At 35.2% G+C, this 19,095-nt stretch overlaps 1 protein-coding gene across 1 annotated transcript in view; it reads right to left on the reverse strand.

Annotated features, from left to right (window-relative positions):
* Positions 1-19,095, reverse strand: part of ADAMTS19 (ADAM metallopeptidase with thrombospondin type 1 motif 19) — a 149,923-nt gene that overhangs the window by 51,026 nt on the left and 79,802 nt on the right. Inside the window, exons 9-12 of the mRNA XM_057404374.1 lie at positions 11,352-11,492; positions 10,025-10,175; positions 4,147-4,248; positions 1,184-1,314 (exon numbers count right to left, since the gene is read on the reverse strand). Of these exons, the coding sequence (XP_057260357.1) occupies positions 1,184-1,314; positions 4,147-4,248; positions 10,025-10,175; positions 11,352-11,492 (525 nt within the window). The remainder of the gene's footprint in view (positions 1-1,183; positions 1,315-4,146; positions 4,249-10,024; positions 10,176-11,351; positions 11,493-19,095) is intronic.

Genomic DNA, 19,095 nt, shown 5'->3' on the forward strand with positions numbered 1-19,095 from the left:
TTTGGCCCAAAAGAAGCACTAGTACTAGTAGGAGCATTCAGGAAAGAGAATCTCAACTGCAGTTTTGATATAGTTCAGGTGACTTTTCTCTATCTGGACAGAGGCAAAGGTGCCACTGAAAGGAAGTAAGACTTGCTGGTTTGCTACCCATGCTTTTTAAAAAGTGTGGTGTTGCAAAGTTCAGACAACATATCTTGTTTCTTTTCGGTCTCTCCAGTTGTGCTTTCAGGTCCTAATGAACAAATTCAAAAGAACTGAGAACTGCAGAAACTGGAGCTAATTATTTGTAACCTTGCCTGGAAAAAATGAATAAATAAAAGCAAAATTGAGACATCAGAAATTCTAGAAGTAGCTTTTAGGCATACAGCTGGAAGTGGCGCTTAGATGTCAGTAAATATGAAAGCATTCTGCACATCTAAGGCTTCTGTTAGACTACCATGCTTTTGTATTACCATATCCAAGTTTTCCTCACATTTCATTATGCAAATTTCTCTTTTTTAATCCCTCTGTCTTTCCTGTCATCATTTTTTCCCAAAATCTGTTACGCTTTCTTCATTTTTCCCTTTGTTCTATTATTTTCTTAAATCATCTACTCTCCCCTGGCTTGCCCTGCACTGTTCCACTCTCCTCCTGCTATCCCTTTTCCTCTTCTCCCCTTCCCTTCTCTGTCCTCTCTTTTCTTCCCCTCCCTTTCGTTTTTTTGCCCTTCCCTCTATTCTTCTTCCCTTTCCTCCTGTTCTTCTATTCTTCCCTTTCCTCCTCTCCCCTCTCCTTTCTTCTCTACTTGTCTTCATTACTTAGCTCTGAAATTCAAAAATTATGAATTTAATTTTCCGTTGTTTTTTCAGGTGAAATTTAAAAAGAAAGCTGCATTTTCCCATTAATATTATCTAAGCTTTTGACAGAAGCAGAAAAGAGGATAAAAAGTGTTACCATGCAATAAAAAAAACCCAACCAACAATAAATACCTATTCTCCTAGAGTGTTTTTCAGTATTGCTAAAAAATTGCTTATAGAATCATAGAATCATAGAATCGTTAGGGTTGGAAAGGACCTTAAGATCATCTAGTTCCAACCCCCAATGTACAGGAGAACTTTATCTTGACGGGCTTCTGTATTCATAAGATTTAAATTCTGTTCAGAAATTCTGATGAACAGCAATGGTAACCTGAACTTGTTTTTACCCAGGGCATTTGCGTTGTCGACTGGTGATTCCAGTGTTGCAAGTACGGCTACAAGGGCTCCAGGCACTCCACTCCCCCTCCATATGCTCCACAAAAGAGGTCCGATTGATACATTCTCCAGCCTTACACTGCTAGGTGAAAATTCAGCTCTTAAGTAAATAAATCAAGTCATATGCAAAACAATTCACTGACCCACAAGCACACAGGAAGCATAAAATAAACATTTTGTTCAATATATGGTTTGAGCCAGGTATGCTTTTTTTCCTATTGTTGCCCAAAACCTTTTTTTCTATCTTAGTAAATAAGAAAGCCAGAGACCTTTCTCTGGTCCCCAGACCATGGTGGCCGCTTTATTTGAGACTGGGTACTTCTTAGGAAAGCGCTGCTTGATCTAGCCCAAACCCACTGCAGAGATCATCCTCTAGCTGAGTTGTAAAAAAGATCACAGCACAGTGTTCAGGGCTGACCTCAGGACATGTTTGGTTCACTGTTGCAGCGAACTACAATTACAGCTCCCATGTAACTATCAGCAACTGCATTGTCACTGATCATCCAGTGACAATTTCAATTGAAAGAGATATTACAAGTAATAGAGAAAATTATATTTTATTCATAACTTGCATTCAAAGAGAGAATAGAAGCCTTAATAAGCTAGTGTTGAGAAAGATGGGAATTTCTGGTATTTATTTAAATCATAATAATTATCTCAATAATCTTGTTAGCATGTATCATTTTCTAGGACAACTGCAATTTCTCACTGAAAAATTATCCAATCAATATTATTATGCTCTGTAAACCATGTCTATATCTAGTGTAAGGAATCATAATTCTGCAGAAACTAGTACTTTAACAACTTATACCAGCTGAATACCCATCCCACATATTAAAAAATTTCAGCTATTGCAAAACAGTAAGGCTACAAATAAACAATGAACACTTAATGCCATTAACATCAGTAATTTAACCCATTTCTCTTTGCACTCTGAATTATTTGTGAATTACTGTTGTCAATGGATAAAGTTCATGAAGAAGTCTCATATTTCAAGGAAACAAAAACATGCCACCAATGCAGTCAGTAAAGGCTTTTTTAATTTTTAGAATTGCCGTCACATTGTCTGTGCTAAATCCTTATATGGATATTTCGTACTTCATTTGCAGTTTCAAACTGGTCTTTATTGATCAATTGATCTCAATTTTTTTTTCCTTAAATCATGGCATTTCAATGATGACATAATTATACCACAGATTTTTTTATACTCTTGTATGTTTGAGACCAAAAATGTTCAGATTTATTTAAAGATATTCCTTCCAATGTAATAGGCAACATGCTTTTTTTCTAGAGGTGGCATCTGCATAATGTAGACTCTGAAGGATGCTTATAAATCCTTGACTTAAAATCAACCATGCTGGACAGGCTGTGCAACTGAAATTTCCCTCTCTTCAGAAGGTCCTAAGAGGAGCACAAGGCAACAATACTCCATCTCTACAGTATCACTAAACCAAAACAAATCCAGTGATCTGTGTAATCTGCAGCTCATCTTGGACAGTTAATACAGTAAAAAAGAAGAATAATCCCTTCTAATCCTCTGAGATGTTTCAGTGATGTCTGCTTAGCTTTTTACTGCTAGACATAAATCAGAGATCTCTGAGCCTGGCAAAAGGCTCAATGAGCTGTTCGAATGAGAATCAGTACTTTGTCTTTGCCGTAATTATTTACTCCCTGCTAACTAAGCTCTACAATAAAGAGAACAGTGTTAACTTCATCGATGGACTTTCCTATGACCCATGTCATTACCCATAATGTTCCCACAGTTAGAATGAGTCCCCTGCAATAAGTTGCTATTACCTCCATTCACAAGTCAGACATTAATGTGCAAGACTCATACTAATCTTGGGTGCCCAGTTCACAGTGGCAATGGTTTCACAGGGAAAATTTTGAGTAGTCTTAATAAGAGGTACCGCTTTCTCATTCCATACCATGGATGTTAGTCTCAATGTAAAGACTGCAACATCAAACAAAAGGCTTGTCCCTGACTTTCCAGATATTGGAAAGAAATATCAAGACAGAATATCAACTACACGCATTTATCAAAATCAAATATTTGCAGCAAATATCATTAAAGATATGAAAAAGAATAAGCCCTATGTTTCCCTTAGTATGGAAAATGGTGTTATCCGATCATTTTATCTGTCAATTTATAGATTTGTTTACTTTTGTAGGGTGATGATGACAGTTCTGGTGAATGTAATACGATTCAAAGAGCAAATCACTCCTGTGAGAAACAGCTGTCAGGACAATATTATGAAATCCCAACATATATTCATGCTCCTCTCTATTATCTGTTTGTGGTTATTTATCTTTATTTGCAGTTAAATAAACAGATGACAGAGATTATTCAAACAAGAAGGCTCTTGAAGGACATTTCATGTAAGTCTGACTTTAGGTGACCATTTACTTTGTCTTTGATGGCATACTTGTAATGACATCACTCTTTTACATGCACTGACACTACAAATGTTGATTTACAAAGTTTATCACTTGTGATAAACACACTCTGTATCAATCCCTCTGGTGAGATGATTTCTAAATCTTAAATCATAGCTGAGAACTTTGTATCTATCTTTGACAGCTTATTTTTCTGTTTACGGTAATGGCATTCCATTCATAAATAGGATACAAAACCAGAACAAATTTGAAATAAAACCATGTAAGCATCAAAACTTCTGTGGCTTTGGCTTTTTTTAATTCACTGTTAGAGAAAGGTACTTCTAAATCATATCTGTATCATACAATATGTAATATATAATGTATCACATATCATACATATAATCAACTATATATGTATGATTTTTCTTATAACTGAGGTAAGCAGCAAGAACTTTAAACAAAGACCTATTCAGCTTGTTACCTTAACTGCTAGGTGTTCAATATAATTTATACTGCTTTTCCACCAGAAACATACCTTTCCAGTATCACAGTCTGTTCCATCCATTGGTGGATCCAGTTTAGTTTTGCACTCCTTCTCACTTTCCACCTTACACCACAACCCAGTGCAAATGACATGCTGAAAACCAAATAACACACAGATAACCACAAAACCTATGTTATGCAAGGCTTTCTGCATGCAATCTACTAAAGTTGTCATGAAGTTAACAGTTTGATGGTACTGAAATATGTTTAAAGACAGGTCCAACATGCACAAATCCCAAAGTCCACAAATTTTGCTTAAGGCTTTTACTAATCATACTGCTCTAGGACTTCCAAGTCCCCATTGTTCATATCATTCCAATGACTGCTGCTATCTTACTTCATTCCTGTAGAAATACCTCAAGACAGCTACCAAGTCTGATATCCACAATGAAGACACAAAGTAAACTGAAAAATCAGGGTGAGATATTTTTGCTGGGAAAAAGAGAAGGCAGATGACTGCAGTAGTTGTTAATGGTGACTTTCAGAGGTGGAAAGAAAAGTTGTTTATTCTGTCCCTCTTCATCAGCATCAGAACATCATGGTTTCATGTTCCTCAACAGAAAGTTGAGCCTTGAAGAATGCTGGCTTACATTACCCCCAATTTCCTTGGCAGCTTTCCCTATTTTCCTCTAAAAAGTCCTCCTTCTCCCATGATTTTCAGTCATGACTTCATTCTCCTTGCTGTCTTTACAGTAAACTGGGTGGAAGAGTACACAGGGAATATGAAGCTCAGTTGTGGCATGAATGTTATTGCTTGTGCAGACTGATTCCCTACAAATATGTATAGTATTTCCAAAGAGGAGCAAGAAGGATCAAGAGACAGGTTGCAGGCAGGATAACATAAAGATTGATTGTTTTTCTGAAATCAGGCTTGCCAGAACTTTTTCTAATGGAAATTTGTTGCATTGGTAAATCCAGTACAAGTCTCCGCCTTTTACACCATGCATGAAAATGTGCAATAAACCTTATGCTAACTTGAAAAAAGCCTTACAGCATAGGAAACATAATTCAACAAAAGATTGTGTCTAAACAGGGAACAGCACAGTTCCAGTGAGAGTCTTGCACGTAAAAATGTCTGTAGCATCAACTTTCAGAAAAAGTCAAAGACTGTAGTGGTCTGAACTAATAAGACAGTTGATAGCCTATGCATATCCTACAATATAGCTACAGAAGTCTCATCCCGTTCCTGGATTATTTTAACAAGCATTTTTAAAACATCAAACTCTAATTTATGCTCTTGTTCATGGGAGAATTGTTTCGAGCTTTTTTGTTGTTTTATTTTTAACACGCACTGAAAGATACACTTTCAAAGCTGAAAACTAAACTTAGCAAAATTTCTGGGCCAGTTTTGGGAGACAATGTCAATGAGACAAAGTATCAGATGTTCATGACAAAGTATTTCCATACCAGCCTTGAAATGACAAACTATACTGTTGGAACAACTCCACGAAAATATACGCTAATTGAACGTTTCTAATTAAGATTTTTTTTTTTTAAAATATCCCTAAATCTTATATCATTGTAAAATGGCTGACAACAAACTTACAGTTCCTTACAAATCTGGAAACAACTCTTCTGAACTCAGGAAAACGAGGTCGGATTCACAAGGATTTGGGTACCTGACCACATAAATGCATTCGAGCTGTGTAAAGTAAATCAAGTAAAGACACTTGACTTGCTAATGTGTTTTGTATATATCTGCATGTTTCTGCAAATACTTGTGTACCACCTCCTTATGAACCATGAACATAACTTCCCCAGCCAGAAACATCTTTGAGCCTTAAGTGAACTGTATTCTAAAACCACTTGCTTCTCTTCAACAATTTTTAAAATAAGCATTCAATATTACTATAATGTTTCATCCTAGACTTTGTGATTCCCCAATCCAAAGAAATGAAGGATGACTTGTAAGTTTTTTTTGGGCTTTACATTTCAGTCAAATCACAAATAGGCTCTTTACAAATCACAAATCACTCCTTACTCTTTATTCTTCAAAATTGCATTGCTACTGCACTAGGGAGAGAAATGAGAACTACTGTTAGCATTTAACTTTTGACATTTGGGGGATTTCTGCATATGTCTGGGGAAAAAACATAATGCACATATGAAAACTAACAGAAAATCTGGAGGCCAGTGCCAATATTACAATCACTTCAAAATCCGAGCATAAACTTTTAAACAAGAAATTTACCCCTCTGGGAACAAAGTTTGATTCATTCAAAATCAAAATAGCTATTAACATTCACAGAGGTTTACCAGTTATCTATCACAAACATAGTTTAACAGCCATTAAAGTCTTCTAGACTAGCCAGAGAAGTAAGAGTTATTGGAGATGATAAACTTATATATGTGATATTAGATATTCACAACCTGTAAAATAATTCATTGTGTGTACACTGGAAAACATAATATTGCCAAGCACACACAAAGTATTTTATTTTGTTTTGTTTTTCCTGAAAGAACGAATTTTTAACAGCAAAATCTTGTAAAATACAACATGAAAGTCTACTACAGAAAGAGCAGAAGTCGTTCCAGCTTTTGGGTAGGGTTTTGGTTTTTTTTTTTAGTTAATGTAAAAAGTAAGGCAGGTCTGTGTGCACCAGAAGGATGCATTTCCAACCATATAAGTATTTGGAAAGATGGTCCAGTTGAGAGGAAAGACCACAGACAAAAAGAACATTTCAGAAATGTATTCGTGCGAAGTCAAGATTGTTTAAAGTGTGCTGGTGGAGATGAGGACAGATATTTCACTAGGGCTGTAATATTTCATGACTTTTGTTCTTTTCATTGTGATCTTTCCCTGAAATGCCTTAAAAATCATCATGAAATCTAACCAGTCTTCCACTTCTGTGCAAAGATCACAGCTGTGTTATGACAAGAATTGTTTTAGTGGAACTGACTAGATAGCATTCGCATCCTGGACTTTAATCTTAAAAGCCAGCATCGAATAGTTCAACAATTATATTAAGTTGTCAAGTTCTACAATCACATTTAATCATAGAGAACAACTTCTGGGCCATGATCTCACTATCTGTTATGTGAAACAATGTTAGGGTCTAATTGATTCTTGTGTGAGACATCATGGGCATAAAAGCAAACTTGGCTCCCTTACAAGATAAGCATGGCAACATCGTGTAAATCTTACATTCTGAGATCCACTCACACTTTCTCAGGCTCTATAAATTTTGCTTAGGGCATGAAGGAAAAGTCTTTACAATAAGGATGAAAAGGAAAAAAAAAGTCTGAGCATTTTTCATAAAACAGAAGTGGGAGGGGCTTACTCAGGAATATATGGGAGTAGACCCTCAATGGTCCCTTCAATCCTTTGCTTTAGCAAAAGGACTATTAAATTATAAAGAGGAATTCTTGATAACTAGGGAAAATCATTGGCATCTGAACTGTTTCTGAGAGGTTGCCACGTAATTTGACCGTAAATGATAGTAAAGTGCTGCTCAGTAACATTATTTGTAGATTATTTTTAGATCATTAAGAAAATTATTTTCCATTGCTACTCATTTTCTTTCTTGAAAAGCTGTTACATACTTGCTTAATGTAAAAGACTGCATTGAAGTCCACTCATCAAATTATCCTCCAGTCACAAAAACCCTAAAACTCTAACATATTTCATAATCGTCTCACAGTTACACTGAAGTGCACGAACTGTTCAGCAAGTAGAATGTATCCAAGGATTTCTGGGCTATAAATTGTTGGATTTACTGAAGTTTAAATGAACCTTCAAGGAGTATGTTTCTTTCTCATTTCCTGGCTTGGGGACAACAAGATGCATTACAATAATTTTGTGGTTCAGTATTTGTTTATATGATTTCCAGCTCAGGGTTACCAGTTTTGCAGAGGATTTTTGTGAAACGGCAAAAGGCTCTTCCCTTTTCTCTTTTCTCAGAAACTGTTACAAAGTTTTCTTTTTCTTACAGTTAAGACAATAAGGTTATCAAGCAATAAACTTGTTTTATGAAGAAAACCAAAAAAAAAATTTGCAGGGTTTTAGTTAAAAAGACCACTGGCCTTTTGTATTGTCTTGCATCATTACCAGGTTCTTTCTTCAAAGCAAGCTCACATACCTATCTTTGCATTTAAGTTACAACGGTATCTTAATACTAATATTTACTACTTTTCTTTAACTACTAAAGTAATGATCCAGGAAGTGCAGAAAAAAGGAAGGATAAGTGTTTTAGCCAAAATGAGTCTTCTTACATAAAAAAAATCCCCAAAAATGAGAAAACGATTGAAGATTATTAGACATGAACAATTACTCTCAGTGCAAATAATTGAACACTATCAGGGTAGCCTTAACTGAATTTAACTTTGTAACATTTATAAAATAAAAATCTGGGAGTCAGGACCTGAAGAGAAGAATCTGTGAATGAAACATAACAAGGAGCACTTGGCTATCTGAATTTAAATGACTGAATAAGAGCTAAGCACAATGGTATTAAAGGAGAAGTGTCCAGAGAAATGAAAAACATGTAAAGGTATTATATAACAGCAAGTCTCCAGGTCTGAGTATCTCTTCAATTACTTTTCAAACTCTTCTTTCTACCAGGTAAAGAAGACCTGTAAGAAATAACGGGCTAACATTGTACCATTTTCTTGTTCCAAATAGCTTTCTAGAGAATGAGAAACCAAAATAACATATTGTAATTGAAAACAAAGTACTGAAAAACAAGAAACAGATTGCAATTCATGAAAAAAGCACTTGGAAGTAATTAGGAGCATCCGTATAACCGCTGCACTGAGTTCTATTGCTCATCTTTCAGAGTCAAAATGTTTTCAATAAGACAGTATTATTTTGAATAATGACTATGTAGTATCCTACAGCTCCTGTTCACTTTTTGTTTTGTGCTTTTCATTATGCATGCACTAGTCATATGTGTATTGCAATGTTTCATCTGAGAATCTTTAGGATAGTTACTACTTTCACTGAAACTTGCCAAAAAGAGTACTATGCCCAAGTGGGAAAGACAAAGAGAACTGAAGAACTGGAGTAAGGAATTATGCTTTCATATTAAATACTCCTGACATTTCCAGGCTGACTGCTTTGACGAAATTTTATTTCACAGTTCCTTCTATCATACATGTTCATACTCCATATTCTTTATCCATTTTTGTAATCTATCCATCTTGTCTTGAGGAATTCAGCATATTTAGTACCTATTCTTTTAACATTAAAGAAGGATGATTTTTCTCTGTTAAAACCATTCTCAAAGTGCTTAAATGCTTCTTCGATATGAAGTCTGCTAGAATTAGGCCTTAAATTCATCAGGACCTATTCAGTTTTAGTAATCTGTCTTTTCAATATTACAAACAGTGGCACTGTTTCATGCAATGACATGAAGCTATGTCAGCAAACTCATTTAAGTACCGGAACTCCTACTGCCATGGTACTGCAGAGCTCCACTTGGGCTCATAAGGGACTGCTGGGGGGCAGCATATGTTCAGAGGTATACTCTACTGCTGTATGCAGGTATACATACAGGTCAGATATGGAAATTCAATACCCAAAATGTGATGAAACTGAACCTGCAAATGAAACCCGGTCCCAAGTGGAAGACATTGCAAATACTCCATTCATTGCCACAAGGTGTCTTCACACTATGACATTTTCTTCCAAAGTACGAAGAAGATACCAGTGGTATGGTATGATAGAACATGACTCAGGATGTTTGGAGATCCAAATCAAGACTTAAAAGATAAAAAAATTAAAATACTCAAATTAACTTGGGAAAGCAAAGTATAAACTTCTCTTTTGAAAGATACTATGTTCCCTTTCTCACAAACACATACACACAAATATCCCTCACAGAAAAAATGAGTTGGTAGGTGCATTTTCTGAAGTATACACTCATCCTTACCTGCATTTCTTGGCAGAAGGAAGCTGTTGGTCCAAAAAGAATCTGACACTGTTCATCTGCAGTGTAGGTCATTCCTGGGAGCTTGGAGGGAATAATCACAGAATTGAGGCTCTGAGGATTCGTCTGTAGCAGACAGTTACTGGCCTTTGACCTGGCAATATGCAAACATTTATATGCTGAGCAATCCTAAAATGTCTGATTGTCACGCTGACTTAAACATGCATTTGACATTAGAAAAATATAGACTCTTGAGATTTTTCATTTGCAGCACTTTGCTGTCATTCAGAGAAATGATTTTGTATAAATTAATATAGATTACTTGATAAAAGTTAACGGTCTGTTCTGATGTTGCACATTTGCAGAAAGACAATATAATTTATCTGCTACAATAGGAATTTCAGGAAAGTGCTGGACAACATTTTAGTGCAAAATTTAAGGAACTGATTAAGGCTTGGATAGAGATTTAAACAGCTACGAAAAACAGACAATTGATAATGCATAGGCAGGTGTGTAGCTTAGTTTTCACATCTCAAAGTACCTGAAATATGAATTGAGGACCTCAAATTAATAATTTCAAATTACATATGTATATGTTTTAAAAAATACATTTCTGAGTTGGTAGCCAAATTTAACGTTTCTCAAAAACTAAAGAAAAAAAAAGGAAAATACTTAAACCTGTTTGTTAAAGCACCAAATCATAGTTTTGATTTCTGTCTAGATTCACTACAGATGTGTCAGACTGATACATCTAACTTATACTACCTATTCCAGTGTCATGAAGCAGACCTTTGAGAACTGCTTAACTGTTTAAACTTAATAAAGGAACAGAGCTTTAGGGAGCAGACCCATACAGATGAAACTAAATGTTTTAATTTGGTTTCTGGGTATACTATTCTGTAATAAATATTTCACAGTAAATTTCTATTAAAAATTGAAATAATGTAATTATACTGCATGGTTTGATATTAAACAGTACAACATAGATCAGAGAATCAACATAATGTTCATAGGCCATTGACTGCCCAACATTCTTCAATACATATGATACTAATATAAATATATTTACACATATATAAATGTATATAATATATATAAGTATAATGATGTACCGTAACACATGCATATATAAAAATACAATTAATTGTTGAAATCAGATTTTAATCAATCTGTCAAATATAGTTCATGACAATTAAAATTATTTTAATGGTTTCTACAAAGAGATATCTCCCACAGAAGTGGTAAAAATACTGAAAACTTATTTCATTATACTTGTTGCTACCATCGGTAAATGACAAACAGTAAGAGTTCTTTTTCTTGAATGATATACCTGAGAAATCTTTCCAGATCTTCCCTGCTGCACCGAGACCATGAAACATCCCCAAGATTCTGTCCTTTAATCCACTCCCCAGACATGATATGAAGACCATCTGCACAGGATGGGTGGTCATTGTCGTGGTTTATCCCCATGCTGAATTTTGGAGTTATTAAAAAGTAAACCAAAGCACAACAAAATAACAAGTTGTTTTCAAAATGTTTATAAGTTAAAACTCTTGCAAGGGTTATGAAAAACTCATGCATATTACATGTAAGAATTCTCTTCTGGTATTTTTCCATGATACTTTTCACAGAAGTTCATGGAAATGTGTGTGGAGGGCAGTTCTACACTATAAGGTGAGACTGAAGCCTCATCCATTTGATGGTAAAGATACTTTCTAATGAGCTGTTCAACATATACTTTGGGCAACTTTTTGAATGTTCAGAACTGCACAACTACTTCAGGTTTAATGAAATGTACTTCTCTCACTGAATGGCAACAGAAATACTGGAAATTTACTTTTTTACATCAGTGAATTGTTCCATACTTTGGCAGTGATTCTATCTTAATTCCAAAGATTCTGTTCGTTAACATTTTATAGAATAGTAAAATACTTATTAATGTATAATTATTGTATCTACAGAAAAATCACCTAAATGTGCTTTCAACGACTACTGCTAGAATTACCACTCTTGAAGCGAGTCAATGGATTTTGACTTTAAGACTCAGCATCCATATGCATCCCAGTGAGTTCTCACAGCAACTAAAAATTCTACTAAAAATTAGCTTGAAGATGCTACATTAACTGAAGACTCATTGTGACCATCATTCACAAAAAGTAAACAAAGAAGAAGAAGACAGACTTCAATCAAAATGAAGTTTTGAAAATTAGCAAAGTGGATACATGCTTGACTGGCATTAAGATAAATAAACGAAATACTCTAGGCTAATTTTGAAGATTTTTGAGGGAGCATGGGACTACTGTCCAGAGCACTGGACTCAAAGTGGTGCTGGAATTTTGCAGCCCTACTCTGCACTGCAGAAAAGCAAAACTTTAGGATAAATAAAGCTTTATACCTCTTACTGTTTCCTTCAGCCAAAGAGCAATCAAACTGCTTAGAGACTGCAAAGATGTGAGAAGTTTGCTGTTTTAAACTAGAGTACATAATTCCTTCTCTATATTTCACCAGACTGCAGTGCCAAAGGGCAAAAAACCTTGCCACCCATCACTGAAAACACCAGTTCACTTTTTTCCCCACTCTATCCCAACCCCCCCTCATGATTACATCAAATTTTATATTATCTTGCAAGCCTGCATGACCTTGGGTTTACTAATGACACGAATTTAAACACCATGTAGGGCTTTATCTTGCTTATCAGAGTGCTCAGCCTCTTACAGTGATGTGTACACTCCACAATCTGAAGCATTGGAACAACTGCTTCTGCATGAAGAGGGTAATTTTATCAGCCGTAAACTGTTTAACTGTGGTAAACAAATCCAACTGACTCTCATCCCAGCTCTCATCCCAGTTTCTATCTTTTCCTGAATGACCTGAATGGGACAAAACAACTACACAAAAGTGCCTTTTCACTCTCCTTACATTCTATTTACATGCCTGACATACAGAATTTGAGACATCCCTATCTGAAGAGCAATATCCGTAAGAATTATGGAAGAACACAGAAAATCTAATGAGATTTTACTTTGCTGACTGCACAAGAAATAGTTTGCTTACAGCGCTTCAAGTTCTATACTTCCTTACTGCAAACGTACTCAGTTATCAGTATCATATACACTATGATTTGAAATAAAGCATTTATAACATATAAGTTGTCCTGGGTTCAGCAGCAGCAGTCATTTTTCTCCTTCTTAGTAGCTTGTGCAATGCTGTGGTTTTGACTTTCGGCCTGGGAACAGCACTGACAACACCGATGGTTTTAGTTGGTGCTAAGTAATGTCTAGTCTGACCAAGGACTTTGTGAGCCTCATGCTCTGCTAGGGAGGAAGGGAAGCCGGGAGGAAGCAGAGACAGGACACCTTACCCAAACCAACCAAAGAGGTATTCCATACCACAGCACGTCATGCCCACTATATAAAATAGGGACAGTTACCTGGAAGGGTGAGATCACTGCTCGGTCAGGCTGGGTATCAGTCGGCAGGTGGTGAGGGGTTGTATTCTCTTCCCTTGTTGTTTCCCTAATAATCATTATTATTGGTGGTAGCAGCAGTGATTTGTATTATACCTTAGTTACTGGACTGTTCTTATCTCAACCCATGGGAGTTACATTCTTTCAATTCTCCTCCCCATCCCTCTAGGAGCTGGAGGGGAGGAAGGGGGTGGGGGGTGAGGAGTGAGAGCGCCAGCTGTGTGGCTAGGTTTAAACCACGACATAAGCACATATAATTTTATGATACGGCTTACTACAGAATTGATGTCTCCATTTACACTAAGTGGAAATTAACACATATATATATATTACTTAAAATATTTTTAAAATTAAAAAAAAAAAACAACATAACTTCATATTACTATTATTTTCCATCCACTGTATATTCTAAGGAACAATTCTTAAAGTCAGACTTTGTCATAAACTAGTCTTTAAAATCACCCAGAAAAATGTTTGCTGAGCTTAACCAAGACTTTTCCTGTTTCAAAAAACAGTTTTACTAGCCAACATTACATACAAACATCAGTGTAATCCTTTTTTTTCCAATCTGCTACCAAGTAAGTGTTCTGTGTAGTCTATCAGTACATGAATTGAGGACAAAATTGTCTTCCAATACTTCAGATGCTGTTCTTTTATAGCATTTCTAATCTGCTTGACATTCAAATGTAGTTCAACGTATCTGCACTAATCCAATAGAGTTTATTCTTCAATATGCTTCCACCTCCAAACTAAGTACACATTACAAAATAACCAACAAATATCGGAGACCAGTATCAAAGCCTTTGACTAGCTGAATGAATAGCTACTTCAAAAATGAATTACAGGTCATTATGCCAACATGAACTAACTAAATTGCAAAACAATACACAAGAAATATGCTAAAGTAGCAACAGAACTCGCTCTTAAAAATTCTTAGAAATCTTTTCCTCAATGTGTACTGTTGATGCCTCCTATAGTATGGTAACGACTGTGTATTTTTATATGACCTAGTTTCAATTCCAAGACCACATAAAAGTATATATGGAGTAGTACTGATTCCTGATTTCTTTCATTACACCACATAATGTGTGGTAAAAGAAAGAAGGTGAAACGTCATTGTGACCTTCTCCAGCAAGAGAGTATGTAAAGGAAGCATGTGTATCAGCTTCTTGTTAACAGTCAATGGTATAATAATATTCGATGCTCATGTTGTGGTCATGGCATTTTCTAGCCTTCCTTGCTGCACTGTCTACAGGAAGGAGACAACTACATGCTTTCACTATATCAAAGGCACAGCAGAAACTGTCTAAGGTGCTGTTCTGTGCTCTTCCTATAGAATTCATTATGCTAGTATTGGGCACATTGCTGTTTCTGTCTATAAGTTCTTTTCAGCTACAGCTGTTATCATTCAAACTCATGTGAACCACCACCATATGCATGTGGGAGGAAGATAGTGAGTTTGGAGTAAGAGGAAAACTTTGCCACAGTCTGAAAAAACATAATTAACAAAGACAACAGTGCTGTGCTTCAAAGTAGTTGATGGTATCTGTAGAGATAAAAATTCTTTTATAAGAACAGGAGTGTTATTTTTTTCAATGATACATAAAAATTACTCCACCCATTCTGGTAAAAGACTATATATGGCAGATGAAATATGAAAGTAGGAAACATCCTATGGAATGCATTCCCTAACTCAAATATTAGCGATATTTCAACTCACACTATGAAATTAAACGGTATTTTAATAATCTCAGTTTAAAAGTATTTTGACAAGGAGCCTTGGTCAAATAAACCTCACTAACATTATACATGGTTGTCAAGTCAACTGAAAAAATATTTTTATCTAATAAAACTTCTAAAACTTGTTTAAAAAACACTGCCAGATTTTTTTGTGATATCATGCAGAAAGTTGGAGCAATCTCTACTAAATTTTGAAGATGATCCCTATTGATGTTTAATGTGCAGTAGGAACAGCACAAAGGAAAACCCTTAATTTCTCTCTGCTTGAAAGTCAAAGCTAACGATTTAGGTGACCGAAAGCAGGAGACAAATATTAGTGCATTTTTTCAGTTAAAAAATAATTCTTTTACAATTCACTCCTGCTGCAATTATATGCATACAGCTGGATTCAAGATAGATGACAGCACCTCTCCTGCCACCAAGGGAATAGGTTATAGGCTTACAGGCACAAAATGCCTTTCAGTGTCAACCCACACACCAAAAAAAAATACAAAGTACCACACTTTGATTTCATTTAATTATAGTTGAGTATTAAGAAATAAAAGCTCTTTTAAGGCTCAACAAAGGGTCCTTGGTCATTATATTATATTTAATATGTGGGCTATGCCCACAACTTTTGGAAAGAATTAGGTCAGCATTGTAAAGTGCTATATTGTATTCTCACTATATGACTCCAAAAGTCTCCTACATGTCCTACATTCATGTCATCATTTGCTCAGTGACCCAACACTCTTTCAGGTGAAAAGCTTTTTATTATTTATTCATTATTTTCTTTGTGCTTTTCAAATGGCAAGAGATCACCATCTTATTCCACTTAAAAGCATGGTAGTGGAGCTGAACAAGAATGCTGCTATTAAACTAGCAGCCACAAAGACTAAGTAGTATCAAAACCTTCATACATGAGCAAGTAATAAGATGAATTCAGATGGATGTGGAGAATTACTTTAGGTCTATCTGTGAATAAAAGAAAGCAGCTAGAATTAAAAAGATTAAAGAGAATTACTACCATTCAGGCAGTCACTAACAGTGAAAGAGGTTAGGAAATAAGAGATGGATTAGGAAAAGCACGAGAGCAAGTACCAAAGGAACCAGGGGTAGGTTGCTGAATATTCAGTATAGTGCAGTATAGTAGATTCACAAATCCTAAAAGATAAAGAGTTCAGCCCATGAGGTAAGCAGCAGAGGAGTGATGAGCATAAACTGCAGATTCAGTGTAATAGTACTAGTTTAAACTCAAGTTAGAATGAAAATTATTGAAAAAAAAGTTCCCCTTGTGAAGGAGACAGTAAATCTCTGACCGCTGGTGCCAGTTCATGCCGGTGATGTGTGATGGGATCAGGCTGCCATCTGATTTCTTCCAGTTTTTTTTTTAATAAATGATTGCTACATAGCATTTGTAGATTTATTGCTATTATTAACCTATAGATTTTCTTCAATTCTAGCAAATAAATCACAAACCTGTAATGGATTGTATTAATTTTAAAAAATAAGAATAATTAAAAATTATTATTAATTACAAAGTATTATCCTCCCTATTATTTCCACTGTTTTCTTTTTTGTCATAATTACACACAATATTATGTTAGAATGATTAAAACTTCTTAAGGTATGCATTTGGAAATGTCAAGGTTTAGATCTGTATACAGCATTTAATAGTACAAAGATTGTCACAAGAATTTGGGTAATATGAAATCTTGCATATCACTGTATCACACAGATGTATTTGGTAAGTGAAAATAGCACCACTCATTGACTATTACTGACAGGAAAACGGAAGCTGGACTACTTTGTTAGTGCTTGGATTGCAGATTTTAAACAAAAAAACTTGTATCACACTGCTGTCTTTATATGGAAAATTAAGTAAACAAATGGACTAGCAGCAGGTTTCTATCAGCCATTTTACAGAATTAATGTACAAATACGAATTAAAATATGTGGTTTGGTTTTGTTTAGCCCAGCTGGTGAAGTAAACCTTTATGATTTTTTCACAAGTGTTTTAAAATACATAAGGGCTTCACAGGTCATTGCATAAATGTGATAAGACACATCATTAGTACTTGTAAATGAATTATTTAGGCTGAAATGAATTGCAACACAAGTAACTCAGCTGCAGAAAAACTATGATGTTAAAAGAAGATTATTTCTTTTGGAAAAACACTGTCTTCTAAGGAAAAGTCTACTAGACAAGGAAACCTCAATTTTCTTGTTAATAATTTGATTAGAAGAAAAAAATTAATGTTTATGCAATGAATATTTTTGCTTTGTGAACCATTGATCATTCTCTAGGAAGTTGGATCCAGACATAGCACCTTGCCATGGTCTTTTGACTTAAGTATATAAATAATTTAAAGCTTTTGATGTGACAGATGTATTTAGCATCATAATATGCAGACAGATACTACTTGTGGCTGAAGGTTTTTGTTTTTTTTTTTATAGACAGTATGCAATACAGGAAAAGTATTCACTTCTAGTAAATACGATACCCATGCCACATCCTGCAAACGGCAGTACTTCCAGATAAACAATTATGTCTGCAGTTTATGCCTTTAATCGTATGCCAGTGAAAAACACTGACATATGACATTTCTCCAAATTGAAGAAAATATGTAATCAGGAAAAAAGACTTCAGGCTACCATGTACTCAATGAATAGACAAAAAAAAAGGTTTCCCTGTTAACAAAAGCCATAAAACTTTGACATTGTGATGATCTCTTGCCAACTTTTTAATGTATTTAAATGTATTAGACTATCAATTAAGCCTATGCATCCTGTAGGATGTTCAGTCACTAGCAGCTCAGTTTACAAATGCTGTTCTAAGAAGAGTTAACTCTAAATCCATGCTGGCATACTGCAGTCTAGGAGAAATGGGAGCCTGATATCTTGCTAGAGAGAAAGTTGATTAACCTAAACTTAACTTACAAAAAACGCTGATGTAGGCTTACTTCACTGCCTCAGTGATTCATTTCTTCCTAAACTGTTTCTTTAGCTGTCTAGCCAAAAGGCTAGTCCAGCTTGATTTCTGGTAGGTATTGTTGTGATGTGCTTGCAGAAAGTAAGAAGATCTTTACTGAGCCTCTGTTCTTAGAACTGGACTAAGCAAAACTATTTTCTTCATGGTTTTGAATCACCATATAGATTTTGAGAGTTTGAGTAAATGGACATGCATGATACGTAGTAAACTGCATTTTCTGTTATCTCTAATTGCAAATGTATTTTGTTGGGCAATTTCCAGGCCACTGGAAAGTTTGATAAGACATATCTATCTGCCCAGTAAGATCCTAGGCTGATTTAAATCAGCAAAACTTCATGAGTTCAGAACACAGATGCCTGCTTTGATACGCATGCAAGAAGATTGAAGACTATCGATTTTTAAAGAACTTACCTAATAAAGCACAAAAATTGAATGACAGAATCAAAGGTGATGTCAAGAACCTTGTGACTCTTTATTGGGATAACACTATTTTTTTGCCACTGACCTGCATCTACTGTCATTGGAGGGGTATTGAGTTGTCCTGTCTGTATGGTTGAACATCTAATAGATGCTTTGAAATGCATTAAAATATTTTAAAACAAAAAACTCTATTTTTAAAATGGCAGTGCACTGTGGGTTTTCTATTGCAGTAGTTCTGAACAGCTATCTTATGGACCCTTTTCCATTAAAAAAAAAAGGCAGCATTTGCGATTAAATTGGTGGGATTATTCTCATAAAAATCATATTTGAAATAAAGAATATATAATGCTGAAATGCAATATAAACTGAAACCCCCCTACTGCTTTTTATAAAAACAATAAAGTAAGTAACAAACAAAAGGGGAAGCATTGTATCTTTCTTGTTAAAGAGTAAATTTAATAAAAGTAGTTTCTTATT

This window comes from Pezoporus wallicus, unplaced genomic scaffold (genome assembly GCF_028554395.1).
Source record: "Pezoporus wallicus isolate ANWC-B61680 ecotype Strahan unplaced genomic scaffold, APGP_CSIRO_Pwel_v1 contig_7293, whole genome shotgun sequence".
NCBI lineage: Eukaryota > Metazoa > Chordata > Aves > Psittaciformes > Psittacidae > Pezoporus > Pezoporus wallicus.